This window comes from Coturnix japonica, chromosome 23 (assembly GCF_054131305.1).
Source record: "Coturnix japonica strain WE chromosome 23, WE-NBRP24, whole genome shotgun sequence".
NCBI classification, from domain to species: Eukaryota; Metazoa; Chordata; class Aves; order Galliformes; family Phasianidae; genus Coturnix; species Coturnix japonica.
Window position 1 is genome coordinate 1,808,613 of NC_140685.1, and position 18,637 is coordinate 1,827,249.

The following is an 18,637-nucleotide window of genomic DNA, read 5'->3' on the forward strand; positions in this document are numbered from 1 at the left end:
GAGCAGGGCATGTCAGAGCCAATGCCATTAACTGTTTTTAAAGACCTGCTTGCTTCTGCAGCTGTCAAAAATGGATCTGGTTTGCAATGCATGCAAGGAATTTGGATCCCAGGTTACTGCTGGGCAATGCATACCTTCTTTTCTCTCATCTCTGGCTTTGATCTCGGAATAGATCCCGACAGCTCTTGCTGATGTGTCTTTCATTTGACATCCACAATGTGTCATCTGTGCGACTGGGCAAGAATTAGGCTCCTAGACTTGAAACAAATATGAAGAAGAAGCCTAAGTATACACAAGCCTTTGGATTGGAAAATATACCAAGTGGATGAAGACAAGACATACATTTAAGGTGCCCCGATTTTAGTTTGACATCTTATGAACTATACGTGGTGTAGAGAAGATGATCCAGGGGACCAAGGAGTGTCTAGGGACATGTGGACCAGCAAAGAGGGGTGGCTGATGGTGAGGTTTGTGAGTGAAGACATCCAATGTGATAGATGAGATTTAGTGATGACAAATGCAAAATAATGCATCCAGGGAAAATGAACCCTAATCATGCATTTTCACTGATAGGTCTTAATTGCACTGTTGTCACTCACATAAGAGCTCTTGTGGAGAGTTCTCAGAAACAGCAGCCTAGCACATGTCTGGAGGCAGCACTGAGTGTTAGGAATTGGTAGGAAGAACTGGGAAACAAAAGCTAAATAATGATTCAATCAATCCAAATCTATGGTGTGCCTCCATCTTACATGCTGAATAGAAACTGGTTGGCATGTCAAAAGGCTGCAGGTAACCTAGAGAGGGCACAGGGAAGAATGTAGTATTGTCGTTTCCATATACAAAATGGTTAGGGGGGAAATGATTAGGACTCTTCATTTTGGAAAAGAGAGGGTGTAGGGATGGATGTGACAGAAGCCAGTAAAATTGTGAATGGTATTGAGAAGATGAATAGGGAATGATTGTTCACTCTCCCTCATTACTAAAGAGCTACAGGTAATCAAATGAGATGAAAAGAATCCAAATGACTTCTAGGATCCGATACAGAGAACACCTGAGATTTCTTAAAGATATTAAAATATACAAGACTTAATGAAGGCAACCAGGATTGGGTAAAAAACCACCTCAGGAAAATAATTAGGAGTAGGTAAAGAGTCTACAAGTTTTAGAACATCAGAAGATAAAGAATTCTTCTTAGAGGTGGAGAACCAAGGGAGCAGATTGAGAATTTACCTTGAGGAGGCTGGAGGAAGGACCTCAGGGTACTTCATCCATAAAAACGTGGCTGCATGTGGTAATGTGGTAAGGTTGAGAAAACAATTGAAACTCTTTGCTGAAGCTTTGGCCTGCAAATATTGTAGCCCCAAGGAAGACTACTGTGATCCTAAATGTATCGAGAGCAGACTTTCATTCAAGGCTTAGGGAGCATGAGGACAGCTGAGATGGTGGAAAGCCTGGATGGTGGTTCATGCTGATGAGATAGGACAGGTTTAGGGGTAGCTCTGATGTATCATAACAAGTCAAAGAAAATGGGCAGCCTCTTTCTGCTCCTGGTGGGATATCAAACTGCCCGAGGGGCAGTTCTCATGGGTTTCTTAGGGATTTGCGAAGGTAGGAAGACCACCAGAGGTATTTTTGCTGATTTCTTTTGGTTCTTGTTGTTGGTCAGGTTATTCATAAACAGTCTGAAAAAGGTGATGTCTAAAGCAGGTTGCACAGATTGTCTAAAATATGAATGTAGTAGTGATGAAATCTATGAAGATCTGTAGAAATGATACCCAGTGATGGAGATGTGAAGTGCAGGGAACATAAATATGCTGAAGTAATTATTGCCATTCAGGCATTAAACGATGGAGCTAAGAGTTCTGTGAGCGTGTGAGCTCTGTGCTCCCATGGGGGAAAGAAATAACACCCCAAACCTGATCTGAAATTGAATGTTAGCAATTATTAGGAAAAGAAGAGAACAAAACAGGGGAAAAAATGATAAAAAATCACAATCTTAACCATATAAATCCATTCCAAATAAATCCTGAGCATGCAGCTCTACCTCCAGCCCCTCTGCTGTACCTCAAAGGATGAAGTGGAATTGGAAATGGTGCAGGGAAAGTAACAACAAAAAGAAACCAGAGGATAAAGATTACATCATTCCGTAAAGATAAAGATTGCAAGGACAATCAAAAGGCTTCTGTTTGAGGAATTATTGAATAGACTTAAAGCTCTTCAACCTCAAAAGCAGACAGCAGAGGGGATATCAAGGGCTTGAAATCATGAGTGGCACGGAGAAGGTGAAGCAAGCGTGATTGTTCGGTGTTTTTCCACTGTGAGAGCAGATTTTAGCAGTTGAAAAGGTCAGGCGGAGCATAAAAGGATGTACTTTTTTTTTTACAAAAAAACGTAGCTGAACTGTGGTGCTTCAAGCTCCAAGATGCTGCAGGTGCCAAAAGGTTGGTTGGCATCCGTGACACCTTAGGAATGAAGGAAAAAGTCATCAGTGGCTATTAAGATGAAGGTGGACGTTCTGTTTCAAAATGTTCTTATTCCTCTGTCTGTGGGAAGCTGGGAAATGATGTCAGGAGCTCTTACCTGGTGGTCATTTGTAGAGTCTTCCTCAGTCACCTGCTCAGGGCTGCTGCCTGCAGACAAGGTGCTTAAGGAGCTGAGTCCGACCCAGCTGCAGCTCTTCCTCCCATTGTGTATTTTGGAGAGGAATGAGAGGAACTCATCTGGCCTAGCCAAGCAGAGCACATCCCCTAGAAAATCCTGCTGTCTGATAGAGCATCACATGGTAAACGTGAAGGTAGAAGGAGATCTTGTCCCTGACTGTTTCCTGGACTGGACTTTGCAGGAAAGGAAAACGAAGACCCAAGGGTATTGGGATGAAGGTGAAATGTCACCTGCCATGGCCATGAGTTGTTTGGAACAGCTGAGGGTTGTGGCTGTTGGTCTTTGAGTGAGGGGAGCATAATGAGGTGTGAATCTGTGACATGGAGGCAAGTAACAGTTGATGGGCTGCCAGATAAGTCCTGATGTGGATTCCTGCTGGGGATGAATGAGGATCAATGCACTGGGTGATGGATCTTCCCTTTATTAATTTAGATACTGGGACTCAAGTGCAGAACCAGACTTTTTCACAGGACAGGAAGAGTTCAGCGAAGTAACTGTTGGGTGTTTCCTATCCTGGTTTTAAACTTTAGGAGATGACATTTGAGGTAGGGACAACGTATGGATATGGTCAGATCTTTAGGTACTGCTTAAAGAGCCATACTAACAATGAACTTGATTTGGGAAATTGCAGGTTGGAGGACTTGCTTCTGAAAATGTGAGATGGGCCAAAGCTGTGAAGGACTTCAAACATCAGCAGAGCACTTTGTGTGGCGATGTCCTGCTGATTACAGCGTTTGTTTCCTACCTGGGATACTTCACCAAGAAATACCGACAAGACCTCATGGATAAAATCTGGAAGCCCTATTTGCAGCAGTTAGAAGTAAGCCCTGCTTTCTCTGAAAAGCAGTTGTCACTGGGTATAACATGGCCTTGAACTGTTGTCCATGGGGGATCCTCCAAGTAAATCGCACCCCTGTGGCCTCACCAAGTTGCACTGAGGATCAAGTCATAGCCACGCTTGTTTCCTCTTTGGGGAAGACACTGTGGTCTCCTTGCACCGTGCAGGTGATCCCATTCCCCTGTGGACTGTGGAGAAACTGCAGCATGGAATCTAAAACATGGAGACTAGTGTCAGTTGGTGCAGGAGTCAGAGACAGCCTACAGAGGAGGTAGTATGGAAAAGAGACTGCTTGGAAGAGGCAGAGCTCACTGCTAGCTCTCTAGTAGGCTTGGAGAGACTCCAGATGGTAACTCATGTAAGACATGAGCTCTGTTCATGCTGGCAATGCCTGTCAGTTCCCGAGTTTCACCCATGTCTTGGAGAGCACATGGAAACCATTGTGCTTCAGACTCAGTAATATTTCACTGATTTCCTACTATGTACTTAATACATCAATAAATTAACATGTGCTCAGTCTCCTGCAAGACTGAGCTTTTGCACATCATTACCTAACTGGATGTTACAAAGCCTGGTGAAATGCCAAGAGGCTTTTATGTAAGGTCACAACTTGCAGCGATGCTCAAATCAAAAGCTGAGAAAAAGAGCAAGATCCTTATGATGAGGGAGATAAAAAACATCATCCTGTGTTCCTTAATACTAAACCAAAAGCTTGGTTAAGTAAGGAAATGGTCCAAAAAGGGCCTGACTTGGTGCTTAGAGGTTTCACATAAGTGGCCTCAATTTCCATCTGAAACTTAACGACCCTTTCTGTGCAGATAAATGATGCAGGTAACTTTCTAGTTGTCGCACCCAGAAGTGGCCTCCCATGTTGGAGAAGTGTTTCTGGAACTGCAGATGCCATTTTGCAGCACAGCAGCAGGCTGATTAGGGTGTTAATTATATTCTTCTAAGCTGTCATTTCAGAGTGCTCACACGCAGCAGTTTGGTCTGATCCTGGTTGGGTGGGCTGCAGCTTTTCAGGGCTCTCAGCACTCTGCAGGCAAAAAATCGTTGGGATCCATGCATAATTTATGTTCATTCACAACAGGAGTGAAAAACACTTAATATTAGATCAAAACTACCCAGTAGAATGGTAGAATACTGATAAACAAAACTTCTCAGTTTTTAATTAAGCTAAATTTGCTTGAATTGTTTTGCTCGCTCATCATAACAAGCCATGCTTGATGCCTTGTGCTGACACACTTCTCCTTGTCCCCCAGGTGCCGATCCCTGTAACTCCATCCCTGGACCCTCTGACCATGCTGACAGATGATGCTGATATTGCAGCTTGGCAGAATGAGGGGCTGCCGGCCGATCGGATGTCCACTGAAAATGCCACCATTCTCACCAACTGCGAGCGTTGGCCCCTCCTGGTGGATCCTCAGCTGCAGGGAATCAAATGGATCAAAGCAAAGTATGGAGAAGACCTGCGGGTGATCCGAATTGGACAGAAGGGGTGAGCATCAGCTGTGTCACAGAACAGTACCTTTTCATGGCTACCTGCCCCTTGTGCTTGATGAGCAGCATATGTTTATCTGCAGCCATCTGAGCCCATTACATTGAAGGGAAACTCTCAGAAGTATTGGTGCAGGAGCCGGTTATTCATTACCAAAATGATAGAGGTTCCTCAGTAGATAGTGGGTCTGCTTAGTGCTTGGCCAAGTTACCATAGAAACTCCTCAGAAACAGAGATTGAAAGGAGAAGTATGCTGGAGGCTGTGTGATGCATAGGACCATGGCATCCTCCTTCAGGCTTATGTCACGTTGGGTCCTGACTCAGTTTCACCCCAGCAGGTGAGTGAAGCTTCTTACAGCTTTGGAAGAAGGCAGAGGTGAAGTTGGTGTGAGGGGCACCACCCAGATGGGCTAACTCTGCTCAGTGTTGGCACCATCTGGGATGTTCTCATCACATGTTCTGGCCACATCTTTAGTGGGAAGGCTTTTTCACTCCTGTCTCCTGTCTCTGGTCAGATCATCATTTCCTGCTATATCAACTTGTACCCACTAGTGAGGACTCCCAGCTGGGAAGGAATAGACCAAGAGTCAAATCTCTGCTTGGATGCTAACTCTGAGATTTTTGGCCCTTTATACATTATTTTGCACTGCCTGAGAGTGACCCAAGAGCTCAGTGCTTATCTGGGGGTATTTGGCTTTGCCTGTATTGATCTCCCTCTGCTTTTATCTTAGAAAATAACAAGAATTTATTAGGTTTGCTCTCATGTGGGCTGAGAAGACATTTGGAAACAGCGGTATTTTTCATTAGAGCAAATTTCTGTTTCCTGGCCAACCAGGTCACTATACCTTATCCAGAGGGGAAAAGTAAGGGATGCAAGAGAGAAGGCACATGGATATAAACCTCCAGGAGGAACAGATCCTGTAACACTCATATGCTGCCATTACAAACACTTGTGCATCTCTTTTTCCCCTCCTGAGCACATATGCAGCTGGCAGGTACCCTGAAAGGGGAGTTAGACATTGCAAAAAGGCATAATTCCCATATGAGGAAAGAAGAATTAAATGATAGTCACAACTGTCCTAAACTTGTCCCTAACCCTAGGGCACAGAAAGGATGCAGCTTGCTGTTTTTCTGCTTTTATACAAGGTTAATTGCGCCAGTGGCTTTTAGGGAAAAACAAACTACATGCAAAAAAAAACCCACAGTCCAACCCATCTTTTCTTGGGAACGAAGATGCAGCTGTTACTGCTTGTCCTTTCTCCCTCCCAGACAGTGCCACTTTCAACATCACATGCTGACACCATTCTGCCCCTCTTCTTCTCTGCCATTTCCTGACACGTGCATGTGATGCATCACAGCTGGAGCATCCCTCTGTCCCCTGGTGGTCTCCTTGCAGTGATGCGTTGCAGCCAACCCCAGCCTTGCTGTACTGGGTGCTAATGCTGTCTCCACAGGTATCTGGACACAATGGAACGAGCCCTGGCTGCAGGAGAACTGGTTCTGATTGAAAACATGGAAGAGTCAGTAGATCCAGTTCTGGGGCCTTTACTGGGGCGAGAAACAATCAAGAAAGGAAGGTGAGCTCTGGGAAGGCTCAGTGTCCCATGTGCTTCCATTTCTACCCTTTTCCTGGTGTGTGTGCTTTGTGTTGCTGTGCTCTCCTTTCCTGACCTTGTCACTTGTTAGTGCTTGTCTATGGCATCACTAACATCTTCCCTTCAAGAGTGTTTAAATCAGGCAATCACAGGTCATTCACTCATAGGATGAAATAAATCTGAAGTTTTCATTTAGCTGGACAGCACCATTCAAAGCTCTTGTGAAAGTGAGACCTGCAATCCTCCTCTGGGTTGGGTGACCTTGGTGTCTGTAATTGGCTATCCTGATGCTGGATTATGACCAAAATAGCTATGGCTGTTATGAAGAAAAGGTAACCTTGGATTTTAGCAAACACTGTGCATCCTTTGTGGTTACAGCTGCAGATGTATACATTAGGAATATGTATGTGTTTCTAATGAGGGCAGGTTCTTGGTGGCTCTGCCTACCTCCTCAGCACCTCACACTAGAGTAGGAAACGACAGAAATCTGGCTGGGCTCTGGATCTCATCTTCCTTCAGGCCTTTGAGGACTGTTTTTGTACTTAATCGTGGGCTTTGACCTGTGTCAGTCCCAGTCCTTTGTGGCTGACCCCACAGATGGCTGCTGGTCGTTCTAGGGCAGGAAGTAGAGGCTTTGCTGGGTGCTGCCAGGAGCTGCTTGTTCTGGATGTTCTATCTCTGCTTCTGATTCCCAGCCATAAAAGCAACAGAAGTAGACAAGAAGAGGCCTAGGGGGACTGATGTTTGACTGGAGCGTGTACTCAAATTCCACTAAAGCCCAGCTGCATCCTTGGAAGTATCACTTCCACTGGCTGATGCCATCATTTGTACTGGAAGGAACATGCACCCATGCTCCTTTTGCTCCAATTTCAGGTACATTAAGATTGGGGACAAAGAGTGCGAGTTCAACCCTGCCTTCCGTCTGATCCTGCACACGAAGCTGGCAAACCCCCACTTCCAGCCCGAGCTGCAGGCACAGTGCACCCTCATCAACTTCACTGTCACGCGGGACGGCCTTGAGGAGCAGCTGCTGGCTGCAGTGGTCAGCGCGGAGCGGCCCGACCTGGAGCAGCTCAAGGTGGGCAGGAAAAGATGAAAAATAATATAAATATTTAAAGACAAATAGCATTTCATGTGGAGAGGTTGCTGAGCTCCTCATAACATCGGATTTCCCTCATAGAATCATAGAACGGTTTGAGTTGGAGGAGACCCCTAAGGGTCATCTAGTGCAGCTCCCTGCACTGAGCAGGGACACCCACAGCTCAGAGCCCCTCCAGCCTAACCTTGGGTGTGTGTAGGGAGGGGGCACCTCTGGGCAACCTGTGCCACTGCCTGTAGTGTGAGAAACTTCAATCTACATCTCCCCTCCTTTTGTTTGGAACCATTGCTCTTTGCCCCATCACAGCAGACCCTACAGAAGTGTCTGTCCCCTTCTTTCTCACAGCCCCTTTAGATACTCAAAGACCACTCTCAGCCCTCCTCAGAGCCTTCTCTTCTGCTGGCTGCACAGCCCCATCTCTCACAGCCTGTCTCAATGATAAGTGCTGAGGGAGAAGTGTTTTTCTGCTACTTTTTGTTTTCTTGGTATTTTTGGGAACACTTAAACTGCAATTTCAAGCTCTTTTTCTCCAAATCTACGGGTAGAAAACTCTTTTTCCTACTCCTCTTGTAAATGGAAGCAGGCTCATATTATACCATTTTTTCTCCATCTTTCACTCTTACTTTGGAGATAGGATTAATCTCACTTAATTTTAGGCACTATAAATGTTGTGAGGCTGATAAGTAAGTTTTTCTGTTCTGGTTCTTATTCATGCTTGTTTGTAAATGGCCAAAATGTTTTCTCTCTCTTTGCATTTAAATAAATATTGCTTCTGTCTCAGTATATCATTCTAAAGCCTTGTTGCTAATGGCAAACTTAGCACTATAATGGATATGTATAATGCTGAATATTTACTGAGAGTCAGAGTGAATTTAGTACACACGTTCGGTCAGGCCAGGCCACTTCAGTAATCATCTTTTCTTTAATGAGATTCTAAACTACGTTATCTGTGCAGCCTTAACGACACGTTTCATTTGAAACGGGCTCATGCGCTAACGAGCCAAAAGATGGCATAAAGAATACGTAATGACCGCAATTAATGTGTGAGCTGTGCCTGTCTTATAGGAGCCAGACTGTCCCAGCAGCCCGGGGACTGCAGGCAGCTCCGGCTTCTGCTGGGGGCTGCATGGGGTGACCCACAGCACAGAGAGGTCCCTGACTGCTGCTCTGGGGACAGCAGCACTGCTGGTAACGGCTCCTGTCACAAGGAGAGAGACTGATTCCATGTCATAGGTCAGGTTGCCCAGGGCCTTATCCAACTTTTCCTTGATAGTCTCCAGGGATGGGGCACCCGCCACATCTCTGAGCAACTTATTTCAGTGTCTCACCACCCTCACTGAAAAAGACTTTTTCCTTATATCCAACCTAAATCTCTCCTCTTTAAGTTTGAAACCATTTCCCCTTGTTCTATCACAGCATTCCCTGCTAAAGTCTGTCCCCTTCTTTCCTGTAGCTCCCCTTTAGATATCAGTAGGTTGGTAACAAGTCCTGCACTGGGCCTGTAGCCCAGGTGAGCTGCAGGAGCAAAACAGTAAGTGCTTCCAGCATCACCTGTTTCCTGAACCAGAGCTGTTATGTATAAGCTGTGAAATAGCAGATAATGAGCTCCACTGTAGGAATAAGAAATGATGACCTTGCTCCTGCTGAAAACAATAACACTATAGAGCTGCAACAGATGCAGGGTTTTGTGGCAAATACAGCATTGTGTGCCCTTCTGAGGGTGCTTTCCAGATACTGCATGGTGATTATAAGCTATTGGAGCAAAAGTCACATGCAGCCTCATTAAGAGCAGCAGGCTTGCAGGCTGTGGTCTGCAATAATAGCTTGCAAAATGTCATTTTTCAAGCCATGCTATGCTTGAATGACAGGAGCTTACAGAGTTAGTGTTAGTTTTAGACGTGTTTCAAGACTTGTGAGGTATTCACCACCTGTGTGTAGGGCCTAAGGAGCAGGTCTTTGAGAACAGCTCTGCCACAGGAATACTGGTGAGCATCACGTGTTGGTGCTCACTGCTGGATCCTTTTCTGGCACTGACACAAAACGAGTGTGTGCACAGCAAGAGTGTGAAATCTCAGCCCAAATATTGAGAGATGACTTCTTATGGGGAGTGTTGGTTAATCTGCTGAAAAACCTTTGCTGATGGAGCAAATACTACTTGGCTCTGTCGCTTAAGTGCAGTGTGAGGATTTAAAACTGTATAACAGAGCAGTGTTTTATGTACAGAGTCAAGCTAATGATTAGCTCAGTTTTTGTAGGGAGTAGCCACCAGGCTTCTATCTTCACAGCATCCAAATCAGCTGCATGGCTGTGCTACAACATCTTATATGGTCTGATGCTCAGAATAGGTGCTCAGACAGGGGAGGTTTACGTTGGATATCAGGAGGAAGTTTTCACCCAGAGGGTGGTGATGCACTGGGACAGGTTGCCCAGCATTGTCTTTGCAAACCCTTCACTGTGGGGATTGTCCTGGTGTGAGCAGCTTCCAGCACTGCAGGCTGGTGTTCTGAGGGAGTCTTTGGGTACAGGGTACAAAAGGGAGCAGCAATTGAGCGAGACTGAGTTTCCTTTCTGTTTTGGTCCCAGGATGAGTAGTGCTCACTTCTGGACCCTAGTGAGTCTGCAGGTGTTCTCCCTATCCATGTTTTAGCCCCCTGGCTTCTATTACTAGTAGAACTGGTGTATCTGTTGATATGTAGGCTTGGTTCAGAGGAACTATTCAGGTTGAGTTAAGCTTCATAAATACTTTCCAGACAGAGATACAGAATGTGTGTTTGAGATTGGTGGATGGCAACCCAGCACACAGCACGGGGCTGGAACCAGGTGATGCTTAAGGTTCTTTCAAATCCAGACCATTCTATGATTCTTTGTGACAGAGGCTGAAGGTCTTTTCCACCTTTTTCATTTCCAGCAGTTTAATACTTTCTGAGTAGAAGGGCTGAGTTCTCCTCATGCTTTCTGTGCTTCTTTCCATGAATCAGTGGCACGTTAGGTACGTAGGATTCCCAGAGCTCTGTTCACAGTCAAAGCAGGAATAATCAGTGTTGAACTGTGGCGGTGATCACTTAGAAGTCCGTTCCCCTGTGAAGGTGGTTAATCCTGCATGTTTTGTGCCTAAGACTTTATTAATGGTTTATCTGCAGTCAGATCTCACAAAGCAACAGAATGGATTCAAGATCACCCTGAAAACATTAGAGGACAACTTGTTGTCTAGACTGTCATCGGCATCTGGGAACTTCCTGGGAGACACAGCGTTGGTGGAGAACTTGGAGACCACTAAACAGACAGCAGCAGAAATTGAAGAGAAGGTATAATGACAGTGATGGCTCAGAGGAAATCATGTGAGATGTGTTCTTTAAGGATCTGTGGGTGAAACACAGCTTCTTCGCAACATAGGGGTCTTCTGCTGAGTAGTGAATAGGAAATGTTATAAATTGAAGCACTCACCATTCTGGCCAGCTTCAAGCCGTTCAGTTATTCGGAGCTTTTGTATGTTAAATGGCCTATTTAAGATCAAGGGAAAATGGCAGTGCCTGATGTAAAGATGATAAAATTTACGCACTGTATCAAGGCGGCTTTAAACTGCTCCAGCATAATTCTGAACACATCACACTTGCTCAATTAAGCTGCATTTTAGTTCTGCCAGGGGACTGAAGTCTTGAGTTTGTGATCTCGAGTGAATCTGCAAGAACTTGGGTATTTTGTACCCTTCTGTTCCTTGGGATGCAAATCAGCTGCCAGTGTTGACACCTAACCAAGTCACCTTACTGGCCACATAGGGACAGTTAAGTGCATGGTGGTTTTGCCCTGATGCCAAGGAGACTCAAGAAATGCACATATCATGCCTGGATTGCAGCAGGACTCCTGTCTGGCCATCCTCAGCTGCTGCCCCCTGCATCCCATCTTTACAACCTGTGCTTGTCTTTCAGCCCACACACGTGTGCTCAGGTCAGGATCAGACTGCCTTCCACTTTATGCCTCCACGTTAAGAAATGAAATGATTTCTTCTATCTGTGGGACATTGCACACGTCCAGCTTCCTAGGGATGGTGTGCTTGTACTCCTCAGAGGGGATATTGAAACACAGCAAGGTTGGCATTGCCCTATTGAATTAAGTGTTCATGAAATGCTTCTATTTCTGAACGAGTGGGGTCTGTAAAGATGATCCCTGCCAACTCTGTGGCAGTGAGGATGAAGTTTAGACACTGCACCTGGTTTTGATGAGTTTGGTACCCACATGGAAAGCTGCTTCAGGGCAATGTTATGTCTGCTTCTCAAGTCAATCCCCTACTCTGTTCTTGGTTAGGGTACAAAAAAAAAGTAACAGGGTTTTCTTTCTGAGGACTGTCCTCTCCATTGTATGGAGAGCAACTGTTTTCCTTTCCTTCTCTGGATTTTACATTTCTAGATTTGTTAAGCATTTTGGGGTAGGACAGCTGAAAGTTAGTTGTCTGGACTATGCTGTGCTGTGATCTGCAGGGCTGTGCCACACGTATTGATCCCATTTCTGCCATGTCCCCGTTGAATGATTTGCTGAACCACCTGGATCAGTGGCACTTTTGGCTGTACATAGCCTGAGCCTAACATAATCCCCAGGAGGCTCAAGGACGTTGCTTCATGCTGCTGAAGTGGAATAAAAGAATGAACAGAACTGAGACATTAGTGAGATGGATGTATCTGCCAAAAGGATTTTCGTTGTGTCCATCACAGCAGCTATGCTGACACCTGGCTGGGAAGGCAGGGAGGCATTAGGTGCTGGAGAGAAAAGGCAGCAAGTAGCTGAGAAAATCAGCAGTTCTTAGCTTTGGGAGAAGCTGTCTCATGAGCAGCACTGCCTGTTCAGCCCTGTGTTATTAATGATTTGCACAGAAGGGGGGCAATTAGCAGGAAAAACTCATGGATGACAAAAATAATTCTAGTTAGTGAAGAACCGTAGTGAGAGCTCTGTGTGTGTGTGGGAAGGGGGGGGGGGGGGGAGGAGAGGGTTGGGAAAACAGAGGATTGGATGTGAGGAAGAGTGCAGTTAATGAAGGATACACCAGAGGATGGAGCTGCTGGGAGTGAAGGCTCAGGCATGGTGCGCTGTGGGTTGAGGGCAGGCTGGCCATCATTTGACCTGGTGTCTCTGTGGCAGGTACTGCCATCCCCTTCACAGAGCTCACTGAGATTTTTATTCTCAGTGTCTTCATTCTGTGTTTTCCCTCCAGGTCCAGGAGTCCAAGGTGACTGAAGCCAAGATTAACGAGGCGAGGGAGCACTACAGGCCTGCCGCCGCACGGGCCTCTCTGCTGTACTTTGCCATGAACGACCTCCGTGCCATCCATCCCATGTACCAGTTTTCTCTGAAGGTACTGTGAGTCCCAGGGCAGCACCACAGAGCAGCTCAGTTCCTTCCCTTCCCTTCCCTTCCCTTCCCTTCCCTTCCCTTCCCTTCCCTTCCCTTCCCTTCCCTTCCCTTCCCTTCCCTTCCCTTCCCTTCCCTTCCCTTCCCTTCCCTTCCCTTCCCTTCCCTTCCCTTCCCTTCCCTTCCCTTCCCTTCCCTTCCCAAGTCATTTCCTTGAGCCATGAGCAGTCTGAGCATTGAAAGAAAGGCACATCTGTACTGAAAATTGGGGCTGGGCTGGCATCTGCCCTCACTCTGAGTTGGCTGGTCATCCCTCTGCAGCTGGTTAGACTGAGATCAGATGAAGTCAGTCTTAACCAGCTTTTCTTTCTTTCGCTTGGTTTCTTTTGAGGCAAGTGAACTGAAGCCTTGTAGAAAGCCACAGTCTGACTCGGAGGTGCATTAACAGCCTTGATTACTGAACATTCCAGAAGTTAATTGCAAAGTAGAACTTTACAAGCCATTTGTTATCTCCTCCATATTCACAGCCTTCTTGGCCTGGCTGAGGGAGATGAGCAATGGATTTGAAAGAGATCATCTTGGGAAAGAGCCAACAAAGTGCTTTTTTCTATGTATTTCTATATATTTGTGCATGGAGATTTAGTACAGTGTTGGGAGTCACTCTTTCCCTCAGTTAATCTTTCCTTTATATTTACATTTAGTTCTGTATCTGTGATGTCATCGGGGTCATAATGTCTGTGCAGATATTTCATAAGTTAAGGAGAATTGCTGCTGCCCTTAGCAATTATCCAAGACCTTGATGTTGAAACAATCCCCACTCCCCAAATGACACAATATTAAAGCATCAAATTACTGTGTAAACACAGCCCTGTCCCAATGAGGCCTCAATGCCAGGGATTTATTGCTGCCCTTTGTGCAAAAGGCAAATCATTTCTGCTTATCCAGGGCAATAAGGGTCCCTTATGAAAGCCCTTAGCCTAAAAGTCCTGGTGGGATCTGTGGGCATCTGACCCCTTGCAGAGTGGCTGCTGGCTGACTGGTAACAGTATGGACTCCTCTATGGGGATGATACTGAGAGAGAACCTGCTTCTGGTCCTGTGCTTTAAAATAAATGCAGGACAGTCATAGCCAAAGGGCTTGTACTCCAGCAGCCTGGCTGCTCTGCTGTCTCCTCTACACAGACTCCCCTTCCCTGCTCAGCAGTGTTGCTCTATAGTATATGGACATCGTGAGCTAAAAATGGTGTCCCAGTTTTGGAGAATGTTCCTTCCTGGAGCTGTTTCCACTGGATCACCTGAAGAATGCATCTAATATGACATTACCATGCAATGTAACTATTGCTGTTCTTGGAAGCTCCTCAGGCAGGGACCCTCTTTCTTCATTCCCTCCATACTGCCCAACACTCTGAGAGGATCTTGGTCTCTGTTCAGCCTCTATGGACTTGCTGCACTGGAAAGGAGTTGTGATGGTGTCTATAGTTCTGGCCAGCAGAGGCTCGGGTATTTATTGAAGAGTTCCATTTTCATTGTTTTAATACACGGAACACTTTTTTTTTTGTTATAGGAGAGGCATTTTGGGGAATGGAGGGTTAAATGAGATGGCATTGTAGTCTTGTACTTACTCCAAATGGTTTCTTACATTGCCAAGTGACCTGGAAAAAGTAATTGAGAAGAGAATACAATATTTTGAGCCAATCCACAAAGAAGCTTTTCTTTTTGTTATCTACAATCCATATGCTGAAATAATTTTACCAGGGAAATGTACAGATATCTTTCATGCAAGGTTGCCCTTTGAAAGATTCATTCCCTACACGTACACAGTAGATATGAGTGTTTGAAGTTTCACCTTAAATCTCCCTCATCTGTGTTTTGTTTGTTTTATGTTTTCCAGTTAACATTAGTAATGTGTATAAATACATGGCAAATTATTTACTGAAATGTTTTTATCTAATAAATTTGGACAACGGATCATAAAACATTGCGGAAAGATGCAGAGATGATTTCAAAATGCTGGCCGTACAGCTAAAAGCCAATTATAAATTAGAACAAGCAAGATTTATATACGATTCTGCAGTGTGTTTTAACTCTATTTGAAGAAACGTAAGCAGGAAAATCCATTCTGCAGTTATGCAGTAATGCAGTAGGTATCAATGTAGCTCTAATTTACCGAGGCATCATTCGCCCTTTGTAGAGCCCTAAAAATAATGCTGTCGACACAGCCATGCCTTGTCTGGTTGGTGCTATTCATTTGTATTGGCCTGGTTAATTCCTATTAGCTTGGTCCCAGTCTATTGGGCTTTTGCATTGCTAATGAGGACAGAGGCCTTTTCCTTTCTCCAGTTGCATCTGATAATTTGCTAATGGGTTTTCTTCAATCTGTTCAGAAAGTTTTTAAGTCTTTTTTAATTTAGATCAGAATGTTTCTACTGGAGTCCTTGGTATCTTATATAACAGCATCCTTCTTCATGGTGCACCCATGCCCAAGAGATTTTAGTGCTTGGCTGATCCCACTTCTGCATGCTGAAGCCCTGCCTGCCCTTCTCATCCAGTCCTCTGCTGAATCCTGACAGTAACCCACTTCTTGGACTGTTCTGTATTTAAGGGAATTGCTGTTTTTAAGTTGCAGCGTTTGTGAAACAAGAGGTTCCTCTGGGGACACCGATGTCTTTAGCTCAGTGTTTTGGAGAAGTGAGCTATGTAATCTCTGTGAGAGGATGTGCTTGGTCTGAGAAACGTTTCCTCTACCTGTTGTGTATTAATTAAGCCAGCACATCTTTCTGAAGCCCAAACAAGCACAGTGTCACAAGGTGTGCCATGAAAAAGCAGCCAGAGGCAGATGCAGAGCTCAGTCTGTAAGTGTTCCCCTGCACCCTGCTACACTGTGATTGCTTTGGTCATGGCTGCAGTGCTCATTGTCTGAGCTGGCTTCGCTCATTGCAGCACTTCAGGTGATACACTGGTTCATGAAAAGAGCATTTAGAAACAGTGCCAATCTTCTTGTCTCCTCACCTAGGCATTCAGCATTGTGTTCCAGAAAGCCATTGAGAGGGCATCTCCTGATGAGAGCCTCCAGGTGCGAGTGCTGAACCTCATAGACAGCATCACCTTCTCCGTGTTCCAGTACACGACCCGGGGGCTGTTTGAATGCGACAAGCTGACGTATACTGCGCAGGTTACCTTCCAGGTAAGCACCACCAGGGCATGCAATCCGTTCAAGGCCAGGCTGGATGTGGCTCTGGGCAGCCTGGTCTGGTGGTTGGCAACCCTACACATAGCACTGGGGGTTGAAATTGGATGATCATTGTGGTCCTTTTCAACCCAGGCCATCCTATGATTCTATGATGATTGTACTGGCGAAGATATCAGCATACAGGGAAAACCCAAGCTGACACAGCCATGCCTTCATCATCAGAGCAACAAATGGGGCTGGGGAACTGATTTTCTTCTCTTCATCGCTGGCTGATAGCAGTCACGGATACTGTTTTCAATTTGTGTTATGCCAATGAATGGCCATTTGAGAGAGAGATGCCTGCTTTTAGGACCTGCAGAAGGGAAAGGGAAAGCAAGTCTTCAAAGCTGATTGGTTGTGTCCAGAAGTTGCTCTGTCTAGTATCCTGCTATAATTTTTATGCTACCATGTGAGAAAGGAGATGTTTCGATATCTCTAGTGGAATCAAACTCAGTCACTCAATTGTGCCTGGCATTATGTTGCAGAGTGGTTATTGAGCTTGTGCAGATTATGACTACGTAAGTGCCCTGCAATGTAGAATGCAGGCGTGAACCAAATTTAAGCTGCCCAAACAGTGTGCAGGTCTAGTTAGCCTTAATCCAGTGATTGCCATGACTTCTTTCAATTCTACATAGCAAAACATGAAGTGTAAAAGGAAAAGCAAATATACGTCTATATGAATGAACTTTAACTATTTAGTTAATGTCCACATGTAAAAAGTCAATGCAAACTTTGCAAAGTCAGGCTTAATTGTGACCCAGAAGAGATGTACATTTTCATGTATGTATTCGTCTAAAGTTGCGCCCATTGTACTTGCAACTATATCATAGAGTCATAGGATTGTTTGAATTGGAAGGGACCTTTAAGGTAATCTAGTCCAACTCCCTTGCACTGAACAGAGAAGATAGTTAAGGTGTCACTTCAAGGCATCAGGAAAACCAGCATCCACCGTTTCAGTGTGTGGAGGGATTTAGATGATGAGTTGCAGGATTCTCCCATGTAAAAAAAACAGTTGGCTCTTGAACTGAGTAGCTTGTTACTGTCATCAGTGCAGGAGATGCCAGGTATGCTTGAGAAGCCATTGCCCGGTGGGCAATAATGAGATACAGTCTAGGATCTGTGGCAAGGAAACAAGAAACTCACCATTCCAGCATTGCTTCTTTTCCTTCCAGAAATCATGTTCAGAATGTTCAGACTTTGTCTCAGAGATACAGGCAGTCTGGCAGCACTCAGTGCAGTGGTTCCAGTTGGGCTCCTGAGCCTTCAAAGCTTTCCAGTATGATCCTGGGCATTGCTCTAATGGTCTTGCTCCATGTGTTCCCCAAAGCCATCATTGGTGGTAAACACACTGATGGCAGCAGAATGGCTGAGTGCTCTCCAGCACAGCACTGCTGGGAACCTAAAGGACCTGCTAATTCTCCCAGTGCATGCACTGTGAGGCTTTTGTTAACACTTTCAGTACATCTGCAAATACTTTCAATAGAACAAGATTGTGAGAGATGGACAAGACCTTGGTTGTGTGTAGGGGTGCACGCTCAAGTTTCTTGCAAGAAAGTTGTTTGTTCTTTAGCTGCAGGTATCAAGCCCAGGGACTGCAGCACATCCTCCTGCCTATGTCTCTGCCAGCACTATAAATATAAACCACAGCTTTTCCCACAGTTTTACCAAATTTTGACCATTTTTATGTTATCTCTCCATACTTATTCTGGGTCCTCTCTTGGGGAGACACAAAGCACTGGCAGGGTGTTTCATCACAGCCCTCCAGCTCTGGACTAGTTTTTCTCTGCACATTTGATAGCTACGTCCATTGAATAATTAATCTGATAGAGCGTATTGCTGCTCTGTATGCTGACTGCTCAAGGATGTCTTGCTTGTTTGAAATTACAGATACTTCTGATGAGTAAAGAAATCAACGCAGTAGAACTGGATTTCCTGCTCAGATACCCAGCACAGCCCAGAGTCACAAGCCCTGTGGAGTTCCTGTCTAATCACTCCTGGGGTGGAATCAAGGTATGTGCTTCACCTGAAATGTGTGAAACCTGCATCCCTTATCTCCTCTGAGGGCTTTCAAGCATGTCAGTCCAGTCCTTATAGTACTGGTTGAGTAAAGCTCTGACCATACATAAGCAGCACAAAAATGCCACAGTACTGCTGTCCCCATGGGCTGCAAATCTTGAGGAGCTGTGGTCACTGGTCCAGATAACTAATGCTTTATTACTGAATATGCTTCAGATTGTCTTTTGTGGTGATCGTTTGTAGTATTGATTCTACTATAAATATTACAACGGGTGTCAACTTTATTAGTGTTTATGTTCTATTAATGTGTGTTGGCTTATTAGCCTTGGAGTTTTTGGCAACTCTGGTTACTTGAGGCATAG

At 45.1% G+C, this 18,637-nt stretch overlaps 1 protein-coding gene across 4 annotated transcripts in view; it reads left to right on the forward strand.

The window, feature by feature from the left end:
- DNAH9 (dynein axonemal heavy chain 9) overlaps positions 1-18,637 on the forward strand; it is a 155,803-nt gene that overhangs the window by 90,443 nt on the left and 46,723 nt on the right. For all 4 annotated transcript variants that reach the window (XM_015880078.3, XM_085522724.1, XM_085522725.1 and 1 more), the window contains 8 exons: positions 3,293-3,481; positions 4,762-4,997; positions 6,452-6,574; positions 7,466-7,670; positions 10,832-10,996; positions 12,895-13,035; positions 16,044-16,214; positions 18,147-18,269. In XM_015880078.3, coding sequence (XP_015735564.3) covers positions 3,293-3,481; positions 4,762-4,997; positions 6,452-6,574; positions 7,466-7,670; positions 10,832-10,996; positions 12,895-13,035; positions 16,044-16,214; positions 18,147-18,269 — 1,353 coding nt within the window. The remainder of the gene's footprint in view (positions 1-3,292; positions 3,482-4,761; positions 4,998-6,451; positions 6,575-7,465; positions 7,671-10,831; positions 10,997-12,894; positions 13,036-16,043; positions 16,215-18,146; positions 18,270-18,637) is intronic.